The sequence below is a fragment of the Aquarana catesbeiana genome, linkage group LG04 (assembly GCF_042186555.1).
Source record: "Aquarana catesbeiana isolate 2022-GZ linkage group LG04, ASM4218655v1, whole genome shotgun sequence".
Taxonomy (NCBI): domain Eukaryota; kingdom Metazoa; phylum Chordata; class Amphibia; order Anura; family Ranidae; genus Aquarana; species Aquarana catesbeiana.
The window spans coordinates 509,516,297-509,537,987 of record NC_133327.1 but is presented as its reverse complement, the minus strand read 5'-3'; the positions used below and the strand labels follow the sequence as shown (position 1 = coordinate 509,537,987).

General features: G+C 41.3%; 1 protein-coding gene across 2 annotated transcripts in view; it reads left to right on the top strand.

Annotated features, from left to right (window-relative positions):
• The window catches only part of LTBP1 (latent transforming growth factor beta binding protein 1), a 548,083-nt gene that overhangs the window by 311,364 nt on the left and 215,028 nt on the right, over positions 1 to 21,691 (top strand). For both annotated transcript variants that reach the window (XM_073627728.1, XM_073627727.1), the window contains 2 exons: positions 7,086 to 7,310; positions 10,222 to 10,490. In XM_073627728.1, coding sequence (XP_073483829.1) covers positions 7,086 to 7,310; positions 10,222 to 10,490 — 494 coding nt within the window. The remainder of the gene's footprint in view (positions 1 to 7,085; positions 7,311 to 10,221; positions 10,491 to 21,691) is intronic.

Below are 21,691 nucleotides of genomic sequence, written 5' to 3'. Positions count from 1 at the left end.
TGCACCAGAGCACCAGCTCTGTCAAAGCTTAATTGAACAAACTGCCTTTAGAACCTGATTGGATACCATGCTCAGCTGCATCAGATTTTGCACTCTCCAGTGTTAGTAAATTAACCTTCATGTGTCACCGTTTATGCAATTTTATACTTTACTTTATTGTACCCAGTTTTCCATTCCTGTGCAACAACTTTTCCATAAAGAAGTTATTATTTTTCGACTAATAGTGCATTTTTATTTTCAAAATGCACTTTTACAGAACAGTTGTATATGTCTTTCCTTCAACATTTTCTTAACATGTATTTGCAGCCATTTTTGCAGCCAAATTGGGATAACACCTAATTTTTTATTTGTTACATGCCCCCATTCACATAGCCTAACTTGAAATTCTTTTTTAAAACTGCAGTTTACCTTTTTTAGATGCTCTATTCTGGACCCTCCAGCAAGAAAAACTGCTACAGAGTTCGCTTTATAAGAGGGCTGGAAATATTAAATTATTTAAAAAAAATTAGACATGCTGTGTGAATGGGAACACATAAACACATAGTGGGGTCTTCTCAAGTTTGACTGCAAAAGTGGAAAAATGTTTTAAACTATTTGAATTGTTGTTCATCCTCCACATTGATCACAGTGATTTGCATTTATAATCTGATCACATCAGTTATAAATTGTATTACACTAATTCCCCTTATTTACAAAACCGGTTTGATTAGTGCTGTCATTGCTACAGTAATTATGTGTAACTTGTAAAGGGAAGCATGCTGGCTAGCATTGTTAGGTAGATGTCAATGGAACCTTGAGTGGATTGTGTGTGTATCTTTCACTTCTTCAGTGGTACACAATGGTAAACATTATTTTGCCATGTTAATTCCACACGGTCTGTTTTAATGATGCAAATCTATGTTTCCTTCACTTGCTGTATTTTTGAATCTGCCTGAACCTACTCCTCTTTGCAGGTTCTCATTCATTCTTTCCCCATCTCAGACCCTTTTCCTGCTCTTCAGGTACTGTTGTTTGTCTTCATATTTTTTGGTCTGGTGTGTTTCATCCTTCTTGAATTATTAACAGTTTTAGTAGGATACCTAAACCCAAGAACAAAAATTTAATATATTAAAGTTTGTCAACTGCCACACAATTATTTTCATTTTTTTGACATGGGGTTCAAAATATATACCAGACCCGAAGGGCCTGGGATGGATTTGGGGGGGGGGGGGGGGGGGGGTACTAGTACGCCATTTAATAATAAAAAAAATGTATGTTGGCACTTTTGTTCACATTCTGCTGTCAGTGGAAATTGCCCACTGACAGCAGGGATGACTCATCATTGTTAGGATGCATTCAGGTGCCAGCTCCTTAACAACTGATGAATCAGCCCTGTTGCTAACAGCAGGGACGAGTTACTGGTTGTTAGGGAACTGGCGGGTTCTGGCTCCTTAACAAATGACTCATCCCTACTGCTGATAGCGGGGATAAGTCACTGGTTGTTAGGATGCCTGCTTCTAAAAACCAGCGCAAATCGCACACAAAAACGCATCAAAAAACAAATGTAGATGTGATTTTGATGCACTTTCATTGACGTCTAAGGACCACAAAATCGGATTGCACCGCACCAAAGTTGCATCGCAGCTGCGCTGCATTGATGTGGACAGGCACCATTGGAAGCAATGTTATTTCCATTGTCATGTGATTTAGTGTGACCCAAGTCACATCTGAAATCACATCAGTGTAAACCAGGCCTAAATGTGCTGGCTGCATTAGTTTTCATTTTCAGGCTAAAAATGTTTTCAACAATTGCAGAAAATACCTGGTGATCTTGCCAGAAACGTAGTTTCCTTGTGCCTTTCTGTGAGCTGGACTGAAATCGTATCTTCCTTCCAAGCTATCTTCTGTAAACTACAAGTTATTCTTCCAACCATGTATTGGAAATGAAGAAGAAAATGTGTTTGTAGTCAACATTTGGCCATCAGATGGGGCACATGGATACAGTGAAAAAACTCACATAGCCACCAGTGGCGTTGCTATGGGGGTGCAGGGGGGGCATGCGGGGGAAGCTGCCTGTAACACTCTCCCATCTTAAGCTGTCCCCCGGGGATCTCCAAAATCTCCAGAGGCAGCCGGAGTTGGTGGGCAGAGCTGGGGGTGTGGCTGCCTCCTCCACTGCTCCCACAGACTCCTTCACTCTGGCTGATCTCGCAGCTGGAGGAGAAAAAGATGAGAACACAGCAGCCTTGGGTGTCTTCATCTCCAGGCATACTCTAAGTTACTGCACACTGTCTGTCTCTACAGAGAGCCCTAACCTGCCCTTTGCCACCCCAGCCTGCCCTATGCCACCCCAACCTGCCCTATGCCACCCCAGTCTGCCCTATACCACCCCAGCCTGCTCTATGCCACTGCAACCTGCCCTATGCCACCCCAACCTGCCCTATACTACCCTAACCTGCCCTATGCCACCGCAACCTGCCCTATGCCACCACAACCTGCCCTATGCCACTCCAGCCTACCCTCTACCACCCTATACTATCATTTACAGGGGCAGTTTGGGGGTGCGCTGCCTGCAGGGCAGGATGGACAGGAGGGGGGTGACACCATGTTTTACCACACAGGGTGACACCAACCCTAGTGACGCCACTGATAGCCACTATGGGATAGGAAATGTATTATTCACTGGATTACCAACAGAAAATAAAGTGGGAAAAAAACCCTAAAAATATTACATTTTTGTTTTGGGATTTAGATAAATTTTAACAAACACTCTACAATTTATGCATGTCCCTGTTTAGGTTTTAAAATATTTTTTTTAAAAAGCAATCAATGTTGTTTCTTAGATACGAAAAGTCTCCAACCATTATGGTGGGGACGTCTTACCAAACCTTTCTTATGTTTTGTCATAACCTACAATTTAAACACAACACATAAGAAAACTTGGGTCTCTAACTGAAGAAAAATGTGTACCTTTGCCTGAATGATGCACTTGTAGACATAGTTTTAAAAAATGTGTACCTTCATCCTGTACAACAAGATATAAATGTCAGATGTCAGAAGATGGACTTTTTAAAATATATCTCTTTTAAAGAAAGTACAACGTACCTGGCAACGTCGGTCAAACCAGTAAGGAAAAACATCTAACATTTCAGTGTTAGAACACATCTTCTGTACCTGGGTCATAGTAGAATATTTTAGGACCCTGTGTGGGAGTCTCAGATCATCAGGTTTGTGGTTACTTATCAATGATGGTTGATTTTGCTAGTGCCTGTGAACCCATGGAGGGCTGCAGGTGACTGTGGGCATGGATGACAAAATCAAGGTGGGTAACAGTGGCTCTGTGTGTTTCCTTTCAAACACGCAATGTGAGCTGTTCCACATGCATGTTAGGAAATAATCTTACACAGTGGACCCAAGCTGGAACATGTTTGTGAAGATTGAATCAGACTCTAATTTAAGTAATCACATCTGCAGAGACACATTAAGAACTCTAATGCTATAGCTAAAACTGTGTACAAGGACCTACTTAAGTAAACCTGTCACAGTAGGTAACTAGGCCTACGTGACTTAGATATTTTCTGGATACAGGTGACTGTGAGACTGTAAAGAAGATGCAAGTGTTTATTTGCATGGAGAATGTCCGTGGCAAAAAATAGAGAGCAAATGGGGGATATGTGTGTTTATCCGTTATGTTGGGTTCACGGTCATCAGTTTTCAGGTTCAGGGTGGGTTTATAATGTGCCCGGTTTTTGGATTCTGGCTACAAGTCTCTTATTGGAGATGTAGTTTACAGTCTTGGTAATTTTATTTATTTATTTATTTATTTATTTATTTATTTATTTTCACATTGAGGGCCCTTTAGAATGAATAGTGATACACCAACTAAGGTCTGTCCACTAGAGGGCTGAAGTATATCCTTGTCATAGATGATGTTATCCATTGTCCTGAGCATTGTGCTGCTGCTTATTTAGATGATGTGGTGATTTGTAGCAGTAAATGGATACAGACTATGTTTAAATCATCTACAAGGCAGCGTTTAAAGTGAACCTGAAAGAAATGCACCATTGGCCTGGAGAAAGCTTTAGTACACCATAGGGTGAGGTGTATTTAATCCCCAAATTCATGAAGTAGAGACAATCTCTAAAACTACCTCAACTGGTCATTAAAAACACCTTCCAGTGCATAGTTGCATGCTATAAGTGAGTATTCCCAATGTTGCCACTTTGATGGCTCCCTTAACAAACCTACTAGATGGGAAGAATGCAGCAATGTTCAGTGGGGCACTTGTACTGAGAGGGCATTTCATGAATTTCATGATAAGATAGTACTGTGTTAGCATCCCACACTTAAATCCCCCCAATTCAGAAAAGAGTTCATTGTTAAGACTGATATTTTTTTGTGGCACTATGAGCCAATTTGACATCAGTAGACAACGGGGGACTATCTGAACAGAAAGGTTAAACCTGCAGCGAAAAATACAATTTTAAAGCGCTTGAGTGCCTAGTGATAAAATGGGCACTGGAAGCCTTCTGGTGACTTTTAGGTCATCATTCATTATTTACCATTCTGACCAACACATGTCAGGTTCATTAGATGGTTCCTGCAAATTTGTAATTTCCCTTTGGAATACCATGCTGGTTGGCTTCAGGGGAACATTTTTTTCCTGGACCCACTGCCTAGTTGTGACCTGTGTCCCTGAGTTTGAACAGAGGAGGCTTATGTGACAAACAGCCTTTGGGTCAAGTCTTGGATGGGTACCTAGCTTGCAGGCCACAGGTTCTTGATTGGACATTTCACTCTTAACATTTGAAAAGGCTCCTGGGGCCAGCAGAAGGAGTCCACACCGAAATAATCGTTTTGATATTCTGCCCTGTGTGTTGAAGCTTTTTTGTTGCATATGGTGTACCCTGAAATGAAATGCTTTTTGTTATTGTTTGAACGTTTAAAAGAGGACATTTGCTGCAAAGGTGTGCTTTAATTGTTATGCTAATAGCCCTGCCTCTTTTCCCTGCATTTGCCACTGATCTAGCAATAGTAAGGCAAAGATAAGGATTACAGGCCCAGAAAATTATATAACTCTATTCTGATGGGTTCTTTTTAATGTGCAGGTATTTGCCACGGTGTGTATGTCTTGTTGGTGTTCAGGTGTAAAGAACACAGAAACACAGAACACTGTTATTTCCTAGGATAAAGTCATACTTGTGATTCTGCCCTTGTCAAAAAAAAAAAAAACAGTGTCAGGATTGCTATTGAATACAAAGCAGGGAGGTGAAATACTCACCAGCTTACAGTTGTAACTCTCTTTCTAGAGGGATGAGTGTGGTGTCATTCTCTCACGGACAATTAGCATTTACAAGCTTTTTTGGAAATGAGGGAGTGATGCCTCACTGCTGAAGTCTGCAAGGGAGCGACATAGAGCTGCACGATTCTGGCTAAAATGAGAATCACAATTTTTTTGCTTAGAATAAAGATCATGATTCTCTGACGGCGTAACATCATCTTTCACATTACACAACAAAATTGGGCTAACTTCACTGTTTAGTTTTTAAAAAAATTAATTAAAGTGTATTTTTTGCCCAAAAAATTGCATTTGAAAGATTGTTGCGCAAACACAGTGTGACATAAAATACAACCGCCATTTTATTCTCTAGGGTCTCTGCTAATATATATATGTATATATATATATATATATATATATAAATGTTGGGGGTTCCAAGTAATTTTCTAGCAAAAAATACAGATTTTAACTTGTAAGCAAAAATTGGCAGAAAAAGGTTTAGTCTTTAGGTGGTTGACCTCAATTACAGACCGTAGGTCATCCCTTTGATCTAAATGTACCAAGTGTTACAATGTTTCTCCTTATCTCCAATGTTGAGATAAACTTGGCAGGCTGCCTGGATGTTTATTTTTTTTGTTGGCTGTCAGAAGTGAGCAGAGAACTCTGCACTTGTTACATAGAAACGGGGAAATGTTTTTTTTTTAAGATCGGGAGGGGAGTAGAATCGCGATTTTGATTCTTTAATGATTAGTCGTGTAGCTCTAGAGCGACACATAAAAAGCAGGGGAGTGCTCTCCTTGCATTTTCTAGCGATCCTGCTACTGGTAAATTCTCACTTACCACAGGATGGCAAGCGCAACACTAACATTAGTGACAATGGACATATTTGTCAGCACACCACAATTCATCAAGTTTTGTCCGAAGCTTTTATTGAACAATGATCACATAACAAAGGACCAAGTGCAACGTTTTGGTTAGAGTGATAAACAATTCTTTATTTCACTAGTTTCTAATTATTTTAATTGCAGGTTTATAGACAGAAATACCCACAACTTTTTATATCACTCAGGGACTTTACTGGAATCTATCTCGTCTAAATTTCCTAGCTTTGCAGCCGTGGAGTCCTACTAAACTTGCTACAAGAGAAGCAGTCTCAGTGGCATGCTCCATGAAAAAAATTAAAGCTACAACAGTGAGAAGGAGACTATCTCATAATAACTTTAGCAGTTTGCCATACCTGAACACTCAGTTGTGCATAGCTTACCACCAAGGTCCCTAATGGGGCGTACACACGGTCGGACTTTTTGGCTACAAAAGTCAGACGGACGCCGACGGACCAAATCCGGCGGACAATCCGATCGTGTGTGGGCTTCACCGGACTTTCAGTGGACTTTTCCAGTCGCAAATCTGACGGACTTTAGATTTGGAACTTGTTTGAAATCTTTACGTCGTAACTCTGCCAGACCCAGAAATCCGCTCGTCTGTATGCTAGTCCGACAGACAAAAACCCACGCTAGGGCAGCTATTGGCTACTGGCTATCAACTTCCTTATTTTATTCCGGTGTACGTCATCACGTACGAATCCGTCTGACTTTTGTGTGATCGTATGTAGGCAAGTCCATTCGTTAGAAAGTCCGCCGCAAGTCCGCCAAAAGTCCGTCTAAAGTTTGTCGGACAGGCTGTTGGACTTTTGTAGCGGAAAAGTCCGACCATGTGTACGCCCCATTAGAGATAATCAAATCTGGTGATGGTTCATCCCATTTTCAGTTTATATAAAATGTAATCAATGATTTTCATAGCTCTAAATGAAAACATATTTTTGTTTCAGTGATTTGCCATCTTCCTTGTATGAATGGGGGACAGTGTACAGCTCGAGACAAATGCCAGTGTCCACCTAACTTTACCGGCAAGCTCTGTCAGATACCAACACAGAATGGAAATGTACAGAAACAGTATACAAACCAACAGAATTCAATAAAATCAGCTGGATCCCATGTAATTCATTCCACCCACACGTTACCTCTCACTGTCACAGGACAACAAGGAATTAAAGGTATGTAATAGAATTATATGTTCTATTTACTCAATTTCATAATTAAGTTGCAGAGAACTTAGTGTCATGTGATTTCATAATGAAAAAACCTCATAGGTATAATTTTATTCATGTACCAATGAGAGCACTGTTACTTTTGGTCCCTACAAGAGAAGTTCAAGTATTGAGAGGTGTGTAGCTACTACTTGTTCACTCTTGGGTAGGCAGCCTAATACCTCATTTCCACTGAGCGGATCAGTTCGGGTCGGTACAGTTTGGAAGGCCTAGAATGGTCCAGCCTATTCAGGTGAGCGTTTCCACTGCAAGTCGGACCGACAGGGGCCATACGTGGGTTTAGAAAAAATGCCTAGCATGGCATCACACGTCCACCAATCAGTGGAATGTATCGTAGCTCCGCCCTAACCGAACCGTTCCATTTTCTATGGCCCCACATCTGAAGTAGGACCCTGAATGGAGCGGTTCGTTGTATGGGCCGCTTTCATAATGGAAACACCCAAAATAGTGTACCGAACCGATCCGCTCGGTGGAAACGAGGCATAAATGTGCCGCATTTTTGGTAAAGTAGAAAAAATATGCATTGCTAATGTGAGGAGGCACCTCCATAGAATATGCTTTGTTGCTCAAGTATTCTCTGGTGCTCAGAATTCTGGCCAGTAGAATGCATTAACGTGAGATGTGGCTTTTTACCACGTTTTTGATGCTGCAAACTCCCGTAGGAAAAAAACAAAAAAATAAAAACACTTAAAAGCTTACACTGTGGATGAGGCCTTAAAATGGTTGTAAATGCTTTGTTTTTTTCATAAAAATAATGAACATGCCTATACTTACCTGCTCTGTGCAATAGTTTTGCACAGAGCAGCCCCGAACCTCTTCTTCTGGAGTCCCCTACTGGGGGCACCCGTATGTGCTCGCTGCTGCTACCATTGACTCAGACAGTGGGACTTGGCCCTGCCCCGTGATTTGATTGACAGCAGACGGAGCCAGTTGCTTCAGCTGCTATCAATCTGTCCAATGAGGAGAGGCAGCGGTGGGAGCACATTGCTAGATCGGATGGGCTCTGGTAAGCAAAAAGGGGATAAGGGGAGGGATAGAATGCATTAAGGTAATAAACCTTAAGGTTTTAGAACCACTTTAATGTGTTTACCACCAGGGCCTGCTGTTCAGTTTGACAGCTGAGATCTTGCTTGAGGTGCTTCCTTTTTCAACAGTCAAAATAATAGTTACATTGTTTCTTACAAGACTGCTAACAAGCTATTTCATTACATTGTAGTTAAAGGGATTGTAAACCCTCATGGTTTTTCACCTTAATGCATTTTATGCATTAAGGTGAAAAACCTTTTGTGCCGCAGCACCACCCCAAGACCCCCCCCCCCTCTTCTTACCTGAGCCTGATCGTTCCAGAAACGGGGACAAGCACAGAAGCTCCAGCCGCTGTCTTGGGTCCTCATTGGATAGACTGATAGCAGCAGGAGCCATTGGCTCCCGCTTCTGTCGATCAAATCCAGTGACATGAGGGGCGGGGCCAAATCGTGCTGTTTGTGTCAATGGACGAAGCAGCAGGACACGAGTGCCCCCATGGAAAGCGGCTGTCTGTGGGGGCACTCAAGAAGAGGAGGAGCCAGGAGCACCTCAGGTGACCCCAGACAAGGAGGATCAGGGCCACTCTGTGCAAAACCCTTGCACAGAGGAGGTAAGTATAATATGTTTGTTATTTAAAAAAAAACAAAGAACAAAGCTTTACAATCACTTTAAAGTGATAGTAAAGGCTGATTTGTTTAAAAAAAAAAAAAAACAACAAGCATGTCATACTTACTTGCTCTGTGCAGTGGTTTTGCATGGAGCAGCCCTGATCCTCCTCTTCATGGGTCCTCTGCCAGCGCTCTTGGCCCCTCCCTTCTGCCGAGTGCCCCCACAGCAAGCAGCCTGCTATGGGGCACCCAAGCAGGCTCGCTCCCGAGCCACTGCTCTGTCTATCCCTTAAGACACAGAGCGTGACTCGCCCCCACTCTCTTTTCACTGGCTCACAGGCTGTGATTGAGAGCAGCATGGAGGCAAAGGCCCACAGAAGGTTTTTTACCTTCATGCATAGAATGTATGAAGGTAAAAAACCTTCAGCCCTTACAACCAGTTTAACTGCTGCTGCTGTTGTTTCCACCAATTTCTACTGAAGTAAAACAGTGACTTTTTTTTCTATTTAACCTTTAGTTACCACCTGGTACAATATTTTTTATTTTTTTCCCACCAGAACAAAAAGTTTTTTCTCTTATTTCCATCTGTTTAATTTAGGACATTGTGATAAAAAACAAAACAAAAAAAAAACATTTTTTTTCATTTGTGAATAGCTGTGCCATGCTTTGCATCAGACACATACTATATGATTTGTCCTCTTATGGTAAATAGTACAAATCATATAATAAAATATGTACTTCGTATGTACAGTAACACTAGTTATTGGGAAAAAAGTGTTTAATATCTTTTAGTTTTTTTTCATAGATACACAGTATAGATACTGGGGGTTATTTACTAAAGGCAAATCCACTTTGCGCTATAAGTGCACTGCAAGTTCACTTGGAGGTGCCGTTGCTGTAGATCCGAGGGGGACATGCAAGGAAAATAAAAAACAGCATTTTAGCTTGCACATGATTGGATGATAAAATCAGCAGCGCTTCCCCTCATTTCAGATCTTCCACTTAAATCTACAGTGACTGCACTTCCAAGTGCACTTGTAGTGCAAAGTGGAGTTGCCTTTAGTAAATAACCCCCACTGTATATATATATATATATATATATATATATATATATATATATATATATATATATATTGCATATAGTAAATTATTGTTGAATCATTATATGTTACCAATAAAATAATATAATTTGCTTATAATATTAAATCATCTTTTTTTTTTAGTTAATTTCCCACCAAATATGGTTAACATTCATGTGAAGCACCCACCTGAGGCTTCTGTACAGTTTCACCAGGTGTCCCGGGTTGAAAGTTCTTCATCTATCCAGAAAAAAGATAGTCAGCTAGGGCAGACACATGTTTCCTACCACGGTGTACAGAAGCATCAACTACCCCATTCCATATACCCACATCAGCAGACAGTATCCCACGTGTATCCAGTTTCAGCTAAAACACAGCTCGGACGTTGTTTCCAGGAAACCACCGGAACACAGGTAAGACTTCCCTTTTAGTATCTGGGATGACATTTTTAAATATTCCAAATTCATGGGATTTAATATAGATTTGTTACAGTTGTGTGTACAGAGACAGTATTGAGAAAGGTCTATGCTAAAATGTAATTTTAGATGAGTCTGCGATGCAGTCACAGCATGAAACTAACACAGCCGACCTAAACAAAGTCATGTCTGGATGCAGGCGCTTCCACAGAGTCTGCACTCAATTAACCCAAGGCACTCACTTAGGGGTCTTTGCAGGTGATCCAACTTTGAAGTAATAGGCTTAACTTTGTACAAAGTACGTGAAAGAAGTGTCCTTATTGCTTATTAGTCAGTTGTATTCCTTCTATTATGTTCAGTTCTGCACTGGGAAAACATTAGGGACTGGTATTAATGAACAATGACAATTACATTATCTGTTAGCATATAAACCACATTCACTTACAAGTGTCAGAGAGTCATATCTAACTTGCATAAAACAAAACAAAAAAAAAAACCTTGTTCATCTAAAGCTTCATGCACACGAGACGCCCGTGCAAACTCTGCTGAACACATGTTTTTAACCACTTGCTGCCCGCCCACCGTCATATGACGGCGGGACGGTGCAGCTGTTATCCTGGGCCGCCGTCATATGGCGGTGCTGCCTTTCAGGATCCCTAGGGGGCGCGTGCGCGCCCGCCGCATCGCTCAGGTCCCGGTGCGCGTGCCCAGCGGCTGCGATGTCCACCGGGCACCCGTGATTGCCCGGTAACTGAGCAGGACCGTGGACAGATCCACGTCCTGTCAGATGGGAGGAGAACGATGGTGTGTTCCTTGTACAGAGGAACACCGATCGGTCTCCTCCCCTTGTGAATCCCCTCCCCCCACAGTTAGAATCACTCCTTAGGAACACATTTAACCCTACAGCGCCCCCTCCTGGTTAACCCCTTCATTGCCAGTCACATTTATACAGTAATCAATGCATTTTTATAGCACGGATTGCTGTATAAATGTGAATGGTCCCAAAAATGTGTCAAAATTGTCCGATGTGTCCGCCGCAATATCGCAGTCACGATAAAAATCGCAGATCGCCGCCATTACTAGTAAAAAAAAAAATAATAAAAATGCTATAAATCTATCCCCTTATTTTACGCAAACCAATAAATATACGCTTATTGCGATATTTTTTACCAAAAATATGTATAAGAATACATATCGGCCTAAACTGAGGAAAAAAATGTGTTTAAAAAAAAAAAAAATTGGATATTTATTATAGCAAAAAGTAAAAAATATTGTGTTTTTTTCAAACTTGTCACTCTTGTTTTGTTTATAACGCAAGAAATAAAAACCGCAGAGGTGATCAAATACCACTAAAAGAAAGCTCCATTAGTGGGGAAAAAAATGATAAAAATTTCATGTGGGTACAGTGTTGTATGACCGCGCAATTGTTATTCAAAGTGTGACAGCGCTGAAAGCTGAAAATTGGCTTGGGCAGGAAGGGGGTGAAAATGGAAGTGGTTAAAAGTTGAAACCGGCGTTTGCATCTAGAAGCATCTGCAGAGCAGAGAATGCCATTTTGCGACCCAACTTTGGGGTCCCATATCTTGGGGCAACTTGGTGCTAGGAACCCCAAATTTGGATATGTTGTAGTGCTAGTTCCACTGTGTTTGCACACCAAATTTGGGGTTTCCAAGATATGGGGCCCCAAAGTCGGGTCGCAAAATGTCAAACTGCTGCAGTTTACCATCATATTTCTGTGTTTTCTGGTCCAAAAAATAGGGTTCCTTTAAAAACACTTATAAACGCAAACGCGGCTAAACGCGGCACCGGCGTTTAGTGTCTGAAATGTGGAAAACTTTTGCGTCTGAACCCATTTTTTTGCTTCTGGAAAAGCGAGGTTAAACACAACTGCCTAAAAACACCAAAAAACGAGACTGTGTACATGGACACATAGGATAACATTGAATGAGTTCAGGGGCAGTTGAAAAAGGTGTCCAACTGCCTCTGAACGTGAGTTTAACAGCATCTCGTGTGCATGAGGCCTAAGGCCTCATGTACACTGCTACTGCTAAATGGACGTTTGGGAGCAGTTGGGCACTTTTTTCAACTGCTCCTGAACTCTCCTCTTTGTTATCTTATCAGTACGTGTACATAGGGTTGTTTACAGTCATTTCTAGGCAGTTGAGATTAGAGGCTTTTTTGGAATGCAAAAAAATGGGTTCAAAAGCTGAGTTTAGAGGCATTTCAAGCGCCAAACGCTTCTAAATGCGGTAACTCGCGTTTAGCCACATTTTGTTTACAGGCATTTTTCATTTTTGGCTATTTAAAAAAAAAACAAAAAAAAAAACATTTAAAAAAAAAAAAAACGCTTCTTCAAACGCAAACGCGGCAGAAGGCAGCTAAACGCGGCATGTAAATCCGGCAAAATGGACGTTTTAAAAGTGGGCTACTATCTGTCAAATTAAATCGTTCAGGAGAGGTTGTAAAAACGTCCCGTGTACATGAAGCCTTACCCTCTCTCCTGCTCAGCAGCTTGCTAGTGATTCAGCTGCTAGGTACAAAGTGAGATGGGTCTGGTAACGCTAGGTCTTACACAGGGCTAAAAACTTAGTGAGAGTGCTGGGCCAATCACCAAGCAATACCAATGTCACTTGAGAAGCCAGACCCTCACAGATGCCCCCTGGGATGACTGCATCAACAGTGCCTTCCAGGAAAATCACATTGGAGTAAATGGTGTGTGCTGCTAGGCCTATAGTTAAAGCAACAGTTCACTTAAAGGAAACTATTATTGTCCATTATGCAATATTTGCTTAGTTTTAGGCTTTTGGGGAAATTTATGATGCAGCAGAATTTTCCCCGGAGCTTAGTAAATACATTGAAACTCTGCTGATTTCACCCAATCATGTGCAAGGAAACATGCTTTTTTGTTACTTTCCTTGCACCTGATTGGGTATTCTCTACAAAGTGAAGCTTCACCACACATACTTTTACCAAAAAAAAAAAAGAGTCCAACTGGACTTACAACGCTCACAGTCTATTTTTCTTTAGTAAAATAAACCCCAATGCGCATCCCTAAAAAGCCAGAAAACATACAGGCATACCCCACTTTTAAGTACGCAATGGGGTTTATTTACTAAAGCTGGAAAGTGCAAAATCAGGCTCACTTCTGCATAGAAACCAATGAGCTTCCAGGTTTTATTAACAAAGCTTAATTGAACAAGACGAGGTTAGAAGCTTATTGGTTTCTATGCAGAAGTGAGCTTGATTTTGCACTTTCCAGTTTTAGTAAATAAACCCCATTGTGTACTTAAAAGTGGGGTATGCCTGTATTTTGTGTCTGTGTCTGATGTGTGTGTGATAGAACTGGACTAATAGACGTGAAGCTTGGTTCAGAAGGATATACAATGGAGTGCATTTTCCTTCAAAGTAGCTGCTACGAAACAAAGGTATAGTGTAGGTAGACCTAAGCTGCTATCTCTCTGATCATGACAAAAATAGAGCTCAGCAGACGTTAAACTCAGGATTAGTGTTGAAGAGGTGTTGAATGTAAAGAGAGACTCCCAGGCAAATTTTGTGCCAAAATATGTAATATCAAGATGTTCTTTAAAGCACAGTCAGAGAAGGCTGTTAGTACATTTGTTGAAATAATAAAGTAGCAACGCAACTTCAGATGTCAGGAGACAGAACTTCACTACCACAGAGGGAAAAATGAAAGATCTCACATGACCTCTCAGCTCTCTTTCTGCTTCCTCTCTTCACTTTCTTATCTATAACCAGTTCATCTCCAGCATCCTCTCTGTGGAACATGGTCAGCTGCTAATCCTCTCTCTCCTCTACCCCTCAGAAACAATCAGTTCTCACTCCGGTCACTCTGGCTTCTCTCTCCCCTGTGCGCTATTCAACCCTCAACTCCTACCTAGCTACAATCACCTTCTACAGGAGCAATCATCCTCCCTTTGACCTCCAACCATGCTAACCCCCATTTTACTTGTTCTCCCAATTGTTCATGTCTTGACCAGATCCTAATTCCTTTTCTTCCTTATGCCCATCTATAATCATCTGTTTTTTGGCATATCTTCAGCTCTCTTTTTACCCATTACTTGATCAGTTCATCCGCTCCTCACTCTCCTTCCTCCCCACTCAGTCCCTACTCTTCTATTTCTCTGTCGTAGCCTTCCTTAGCCTTCTCTACCTGTTCCAAAGTGCTATTACCATTAATGCATTCCAATGTTGTTAAATAATCTGAAGCTGTCCATACATGGCTAAATTACAAGCCGGAATGAAAAAGACCTGAAACTTTTCCCCCGTCCATACATTTGAGGTGGATGCGGTAATCTCTCCTGCTGTGTCATATTCTGACAGCAGAGGAGTCAGCTGGTCAGCACTGCAATTACAGGCTGCAAGGCTGATTGAACTAAAGTTTTCCAGCAAGCTCATTCATGAAAAATCGATCTGTAGATTGACTGCTCTCGAACAGGACTGGCCACAGATGGATGGGAATTCAGCCTGTCCCTGCTGAACTGCATGAATTTCAGTCCATCTATGGCCAGCTTAAGTCCAAAAACTATTCAGCCTAAATTAACCTGCTCATCAATAGGCACACATTTACTAGTGTAGCTTGACGTAAAGCTTGATGTAAAGCTTGACTCCACACGATCAGCTAAATTCAAAGTTCCAATACATATATGTGTACGTTTTATCTGTCAAATGATTTGCATTTTTGTCTTGTATGGCACCCCAGAGTCTTCAATCTACTCCCTTCTCTTGTCAGTGGCTTTTCTGTGTTAGTTTGGCAGCTCTGTGCACTGCAGCAAAGACTAATTGGCTTCTATCGATGTTGTCCTCTTTTTACTGGTCCCTCTGTGCATGGGATTACATAAAGCAGATGTAAAGACAACTTCCACATTTGTATTAGGTGCTTTAAAATAAGTCAAAATGTTATTAGAGTGGGTAACCTGTGAGGTTTTTACCATTGTGTGAGACCAACATTTATATATATATAGATATATCTATATATATAGATATATCTATATATATAGATATATCTATATATATATAGATATATATATATAAAATTAGAAGGTGTAAATATGAAAAGAATCATGACAAAGGGTGCTTTAATCAGGTTATCTGCAGCAGGGGACTTTTGGGAAGCATTGCCCTGTACCTTAAGAAAATTCTAAATTACTGCTCATTCGTTTCCCCTGTAGCTCTTTTGCTTAAGCTACCAGACCTATGGAAATAAGACAAATGTTGCCAGGGAAGGAACATGTCGGGAAAGCTATTTTTGTTTCTATACTTCCTTCAAAACTATAGAATATCCATGCTTTTGAGTTGCTGTAAGACCCATTGCCATGGTCTGTTTAAACGTCTTCTTTTCCTCTCCCCTCTGCATATGCATAAATATGAATTTTCAGGTAATCTGGGTAAAGGATGACAGAACCATATATTAGAGGGCATTTGGATCAACTAAAAGTGGCATGGAAGGCAAAAATGCATTGTAAACTAGTTGTTACAGTGCTTCCTTTTACCTTGTGAACACCACTAGGCCTCATGATAAATGCAGCCATGGACAAGGTGCCTGTGCAGATTTTATTTTCCAGAGGCCTGATGCTTTTAGTTGTTCTTCTTACAATGTTAATCCACATTTACAACATTTATAGATAAAATGCTGTAGATATACGAGGTGTGTAAAAAGTTTGGTGAATGGTATCAGAAAACAAACAAAACAGAAGATACCAACAAATTACCTTTTGTGGCCTTCAAAATAAACAACATCCTTCACAACACACTTTTGGCAATGTTCATAAAACTTCTGGAAACTGTCAACAAAGGCCACTTTAGTAATCGATTGCAGAACCGCTGGCTCACATTGTTGGATTGCCACCACGTTCGCAAAATGTGCGCCTTTCATGATGCTCTTCAGATGGGGAAACAGAAAGAATTAATCACGTGGAAGACAGTGAACGCCATTCCATCAATTGCAACTTGGATGCCGTATCGAACTGGGAGCACCAGGTCTCATCCCCTGTGACGATGGTCCCCAGAAAGGATGAATCCTGATCACACACAGTATTAAAATCTCCAGAGTTTTCTGTCCATTTTGCTTTCTGTTTGTCTGTCAGCTTGTGCGGCACAAACTGGGATCAGATCTTCCACTTACCCAAATCTTTGTGGATGATGGTACACACCATGTCCTTGCTAATGCCCAATTCCTCCACCATCAGTCATAGAGTCAGATGCCGATCTTGCACCAGCATTTGTCGAACTCGCTCGATCATGTCTGGGGTTCTGCTTGTCAGCGGCCGAACCAAACGAGGCTCATCCTCAGTCATTTCCTTCCCATCATGAAAGCGTTTGAACCAGTCGTAAACACATGTTCTGCTCATGGCTTCCATCCCGTACACTTGCACCAACATTTCATGCATCTCCATCGCCCTTTCCCCAATTTGTAGCAGAACTTGATGTTTACTCGTTGCTCCATTGCACTGTGACCCTACCTCTCACACTGACTATGTTCGACTGCCCGTAGTGGGTTTATCCTGACGGTCACGTGGTACTCCATGCTAGGAGACACTTCTCAACATGCCGTTGAGATATTGGACCATTCACCAAACTTTTTAGACACACCTCGAAAGCTGTCAACAAGGAGTCATTTACATGGTTTCAGTTAACTTTAAAATGATGATTAAGATTGATTAAATATTTAGTTCTTTTTCAGTAAAAAGAGAGTTACATACTTTATACAGACAGATAGATGAATTCTCCAGGGACCTCTTTATTAAAATTTCTGGCATGGCACTCCAAATCCTGATCCAGTTTCCCCAGGCTACTGATGCTAATCTGTGGAGCCCAGTGGCAAACATTAGTTTTTATTGAAATAAATCAAGGTTTTTGGATACTGTACAAACCTGCAAATTTGAAAAAGTGTTCACAGGGTTGGGAAGAAGTCAAACACAGGCAAGTTTTTAGGTTTGTACAACTAATTCAGCCAAGAGACCTTCCTGGCTAAAATGTCCCAGGAACTGCCAAAGCATTATTTATCTATCTTGCCTTTGTAAGTTTAGTTAGAAACTTTCTATCTTAAGCGTACATGGCAGGATCTATTTTGCCTTTGCCTTATAAAATAATCACTCTAAAGCCTCGTTTAGGCCCCTTTCACACTGGGACGTCGGCGGTAAAGCGTCGCTATTTTTAGGCGCTTTACCGTCGTATTTGCGGGTGTATTCGGCCGCTAGCGGGGTGCTTTTTCCTTGCACCTGATAGGGCATGCAAAGTAAAATTTCACCACATTTATTAAAGTGGAGGTCCACCCTAAAAAAAAACAAAAAACATAAAAACGCTCCTTTAAATACATTAAAAAACAATTGAAAAAAAAAAGTTTTACTTACCAGAAATGCCTGTTGCTAGGCAGATCATCCTAATCTGCCACTTCCTATTCCATGATGATCTTCAGTCTTCTCCTCATCACGTTGATTTCTGGGAACAGGGGACCTGTGTGTGTCACAGAAGACAACCGCCCATTCAGAAATCGCCGGGGGACTTGCGCATGCGCAGTAGGAAACGGGCAGTGAAGCCGCAAGCCTCCACTGCCTGTTTCCCTTAGTGAGGATGGTGGCGCCAGTACACGATACGAGGGACGGATTGGCCTCAGGGGGCCGACATCACGGGCACCCTGAACAGGTAAGTGTCCTTATTAAAAGTCAGCAGCTACAGTGTTTGTAGCTGCTGACATTTATTTTACAGCTGGAACACCCCTTTAAGCTCTGTGGGAAATCCCAATGCAATGTGCAATTTCCCTTGCAAAATGAACAGCCTATTGGCATTTAGTAAATCATGAGCTTCCTGTGAATGTATGCATGCTTTGTAACAGCTTTAATGAAATGACTATGGTGGAACATTCACCGTGCATTGGTATGGTTGCATTACAGTCCAATTCTGCACAGGCAAAGGTGACAAGGATGATGGTGAATTGAGTAGGCATTGGCACACTAATGGGCCGTACACACGATAGGATTTTCCAACAACAAATGTTGGATGTGAGCTTGTTGTTGGAAAGTCCGACTGTGTTTATGCTCCATAGGAAATTTGTTGGCGGAAATTCCGCCAACAAATGTTTGAGAGCAGGTTCCCAAATTTTCCGACAACAAAACTTGTTGTTGGAAATTCCGAGCGTGTGTACACAATTCCGATGCACAAAAGTCCACGCATGCTTGGAATCAAGCAGAAGATCTACATTGGCTATTTAACTTAATTTTTCTCGGCTCGTCGTACGTGTTGTACGTCACCGCTTTCTTGACGTTCGGAATTTCTGACAACATTTGTGTGACCGTGTGTATGCAAGACAAGGAAGAAGAATGAGCCAACATCCTTCGGAAAAAATCCACAGTTTTGTTGTCGGAAAATCCTATCATGTGTCCTATCATAGCCTAATGCCCTGTACACACGACCGGTTTTGCCGTCGGAATAAACTCCGAAGGTTTCTCTGACGGAACTCCGACGGAATTCTGCTCAAGCGGTCTTGCATACACACAGTCCCACCAAAGTCCGACTGTCCAGAACGCGGTGACATACAACACCCATGACGGGACTAGAAAAAAGAAGTGCAATAGCCAGTAGCCAATAGCTTCTGTCTCGTACTTGCTTCAGAGCAAGCGTTGTTTTTGGTCCATTGGAACAGCATGCAGACAAGTGGGTTTCCTGATAGGAATTGGTTCCGTCGGAAATATTTAGAACATGTTCTATTTCTAGGTCCGTCAGAACTTTTGACAAAAAAAGTCAGGCATACAGGCACCGCATACACACGATCGGAATAGACAATAAAAAACGCTTCCGTCTGACTTTTTCTGTCGGATATTCCGCTTGTGCGTACACGGCATTAGAATGAAGATGGAGTGCCCTCAAATATACCTTGCTGTTTGGACCACCAGATATGTTTTAACTAAAAGCAGGACATTTCAAAAGAAGGATTAACGTTTTTGGATTAACAGATGAATGTGCAGCAATATATTTTGTTGTTAAGTGTTTGGGTTTAGATATACCGTATTTATCGGCAAATAACACGCACAGGCGTATAACACGCACATTCATTTTAAGGGGGAGATTTAAATAAGGAACTTTGAAGCAAAAAAAGGGTCAGTGCCCATCTGCAGCCTCACCATTGCCATCAATGCAGCAGCCTCACCATTGCCATCAATGCAGCAGCCTCACCATTGCCATCAATGCAGCCTGATCGATGCCCAACTGCAGGCTAGAGGGGACAGGGAGGGGGGCAGGACAAGCGCCTACAGATTACATATAGTGAGAATCTCCTATGATAGACAGAACAGTGGTCCAATGGCGGCCCAGGAGACGGAACTTCCTATTATAGAAACCGCCAAGTAAACAGGAGATTCTCACTGTATGTAATCTAACGGCACTCATCCGCCCCCCTCCCGTCCCCTCCGAGGCAGCTAAAATTGAAGTATTGGCGTATAACACGCACACGCTATTTGCACCTGATTTTCATGGTGAAAAAATGAGTGTTATACGCCAATAAATACAGTACTTTAATGCATTCATATTTGTATATTTTATCATCTTATTCTGACAGTCTTTGTATGCCTGTGCATCAGTGTTAAAGATATTGGTACTATAGAGATAACAATAATGTCAATAATAAAAATATCTTCTACACCAACAGTAAAAAGATATATTTTTGTAATGCTAAATTGTATATTACTGTTAATATATTGGTACTATGTAGATCATATTAATAACAATAATGATGAAAATATCTTCTGCACCAATAGTGAAAAGATATGGAAGATATTTGCAAATCAAAATCTTGTGCCATACATCCAGTTTAGTGGAGCAGCATAAGTGAATAAAATAATTATATTTTCTCAAAGATTATGACTTATACTGGTGTAGGACAGGTTCACAGATTTGTCCTAACACCAGAGACCACATAAAACATCTGTTAGTTGCCAACAAAGACACTTGATACACAAGCGCCCGTGCACTGTTGCACTGAAATGTGGTTTTCATGAAACACCCTTCCTGTCTCTTGAGCTCAGTGTTAACGCTGTTTACATTGCTCTTGGAACAAATGACTCAGCTATTTCAAATTGGCTGTGATCTAAGATCCTTATTCATAAAGATCACAGTTCTTGGTTTCATGAGAGGTGGGTAAGCTTCATGGGCCCTTTTGTCTACGTAATTTATGAGCAGTGAAGGTCCTGCGTAATGGAAATTCTCTAAAACCGCGAGTGTGTCCAGTCCATTCACAGTTCCTAAAGCTCTAAAACTGACAGCCCATACAGAGATACAGAGCTGCAGGCAGTGTCTGCAGGAGCCTGACATTGCACCCGTGGTCCACTCATTGCGGGTGCAATCCTTTACCAGCTCCTGTGAAAAAAACATAAATGTACATTTTTTTCCCTAATATTTTTTCATAAACGTGAATTTAGCCTTTAAATATGCCCGACTGTGTGCATGTGGGCAAAACCAGCCTTCTTAGGTTGTGCATCTTGTTCTGTTTGGAGGAACAGTAACAACTTATTGATGTAGGCATGGTAACTATATTGTATGTGGCTACACTATTTGAAATATTTAGCAGTATGGGCACGAAGAGCAGGGCCGCTGATAAGTCAGTAGAACCGGCCCTCCAGTACTGGGCCCCGGTATGGCACCTGACAAGCAGGAGGGCCGGTTCAACTCTCTATCAGACTAAGAAATATAAAACTGGGAGCGCTTCTAGAGTAATCACTTGTGATAGGCAACCTTGAAACAATGTAATTTTCTCACTGCTTTCCTTAACTGTCACTTGCTTGACATAAGACAGCATAGCGCTGCAGATAGGAGTCTGTGTCCCGATCTTTGATCTTTACAACTCTGGCTCGGCATTGACTGCAGAGGATCCTCAGCTTAGCCGGAGTTGTAAAGCTAAAAAGATCGGGACACAGACTCCTATCTGCAGTGCTATGCTGTATAAGCCTAAATGCTGTCCTATGTCAAACAAGTAACAGCTAATGAAAATGGTGAGAAAATTACATTGTTTAATGTTTGGATTAAAAACAAAAATAAGTAAAATTCTGGTGCCAATAAATAATCAATTAATCCAATACAGTATAAAAGTCCATAAATAATGTGCACATGTAAAGTCCAAAAATAATCCAAGTGCCAAACTTTTCTCCACACCACATAAAGCTGAAATGTCAGATACACTTCTTATTGAT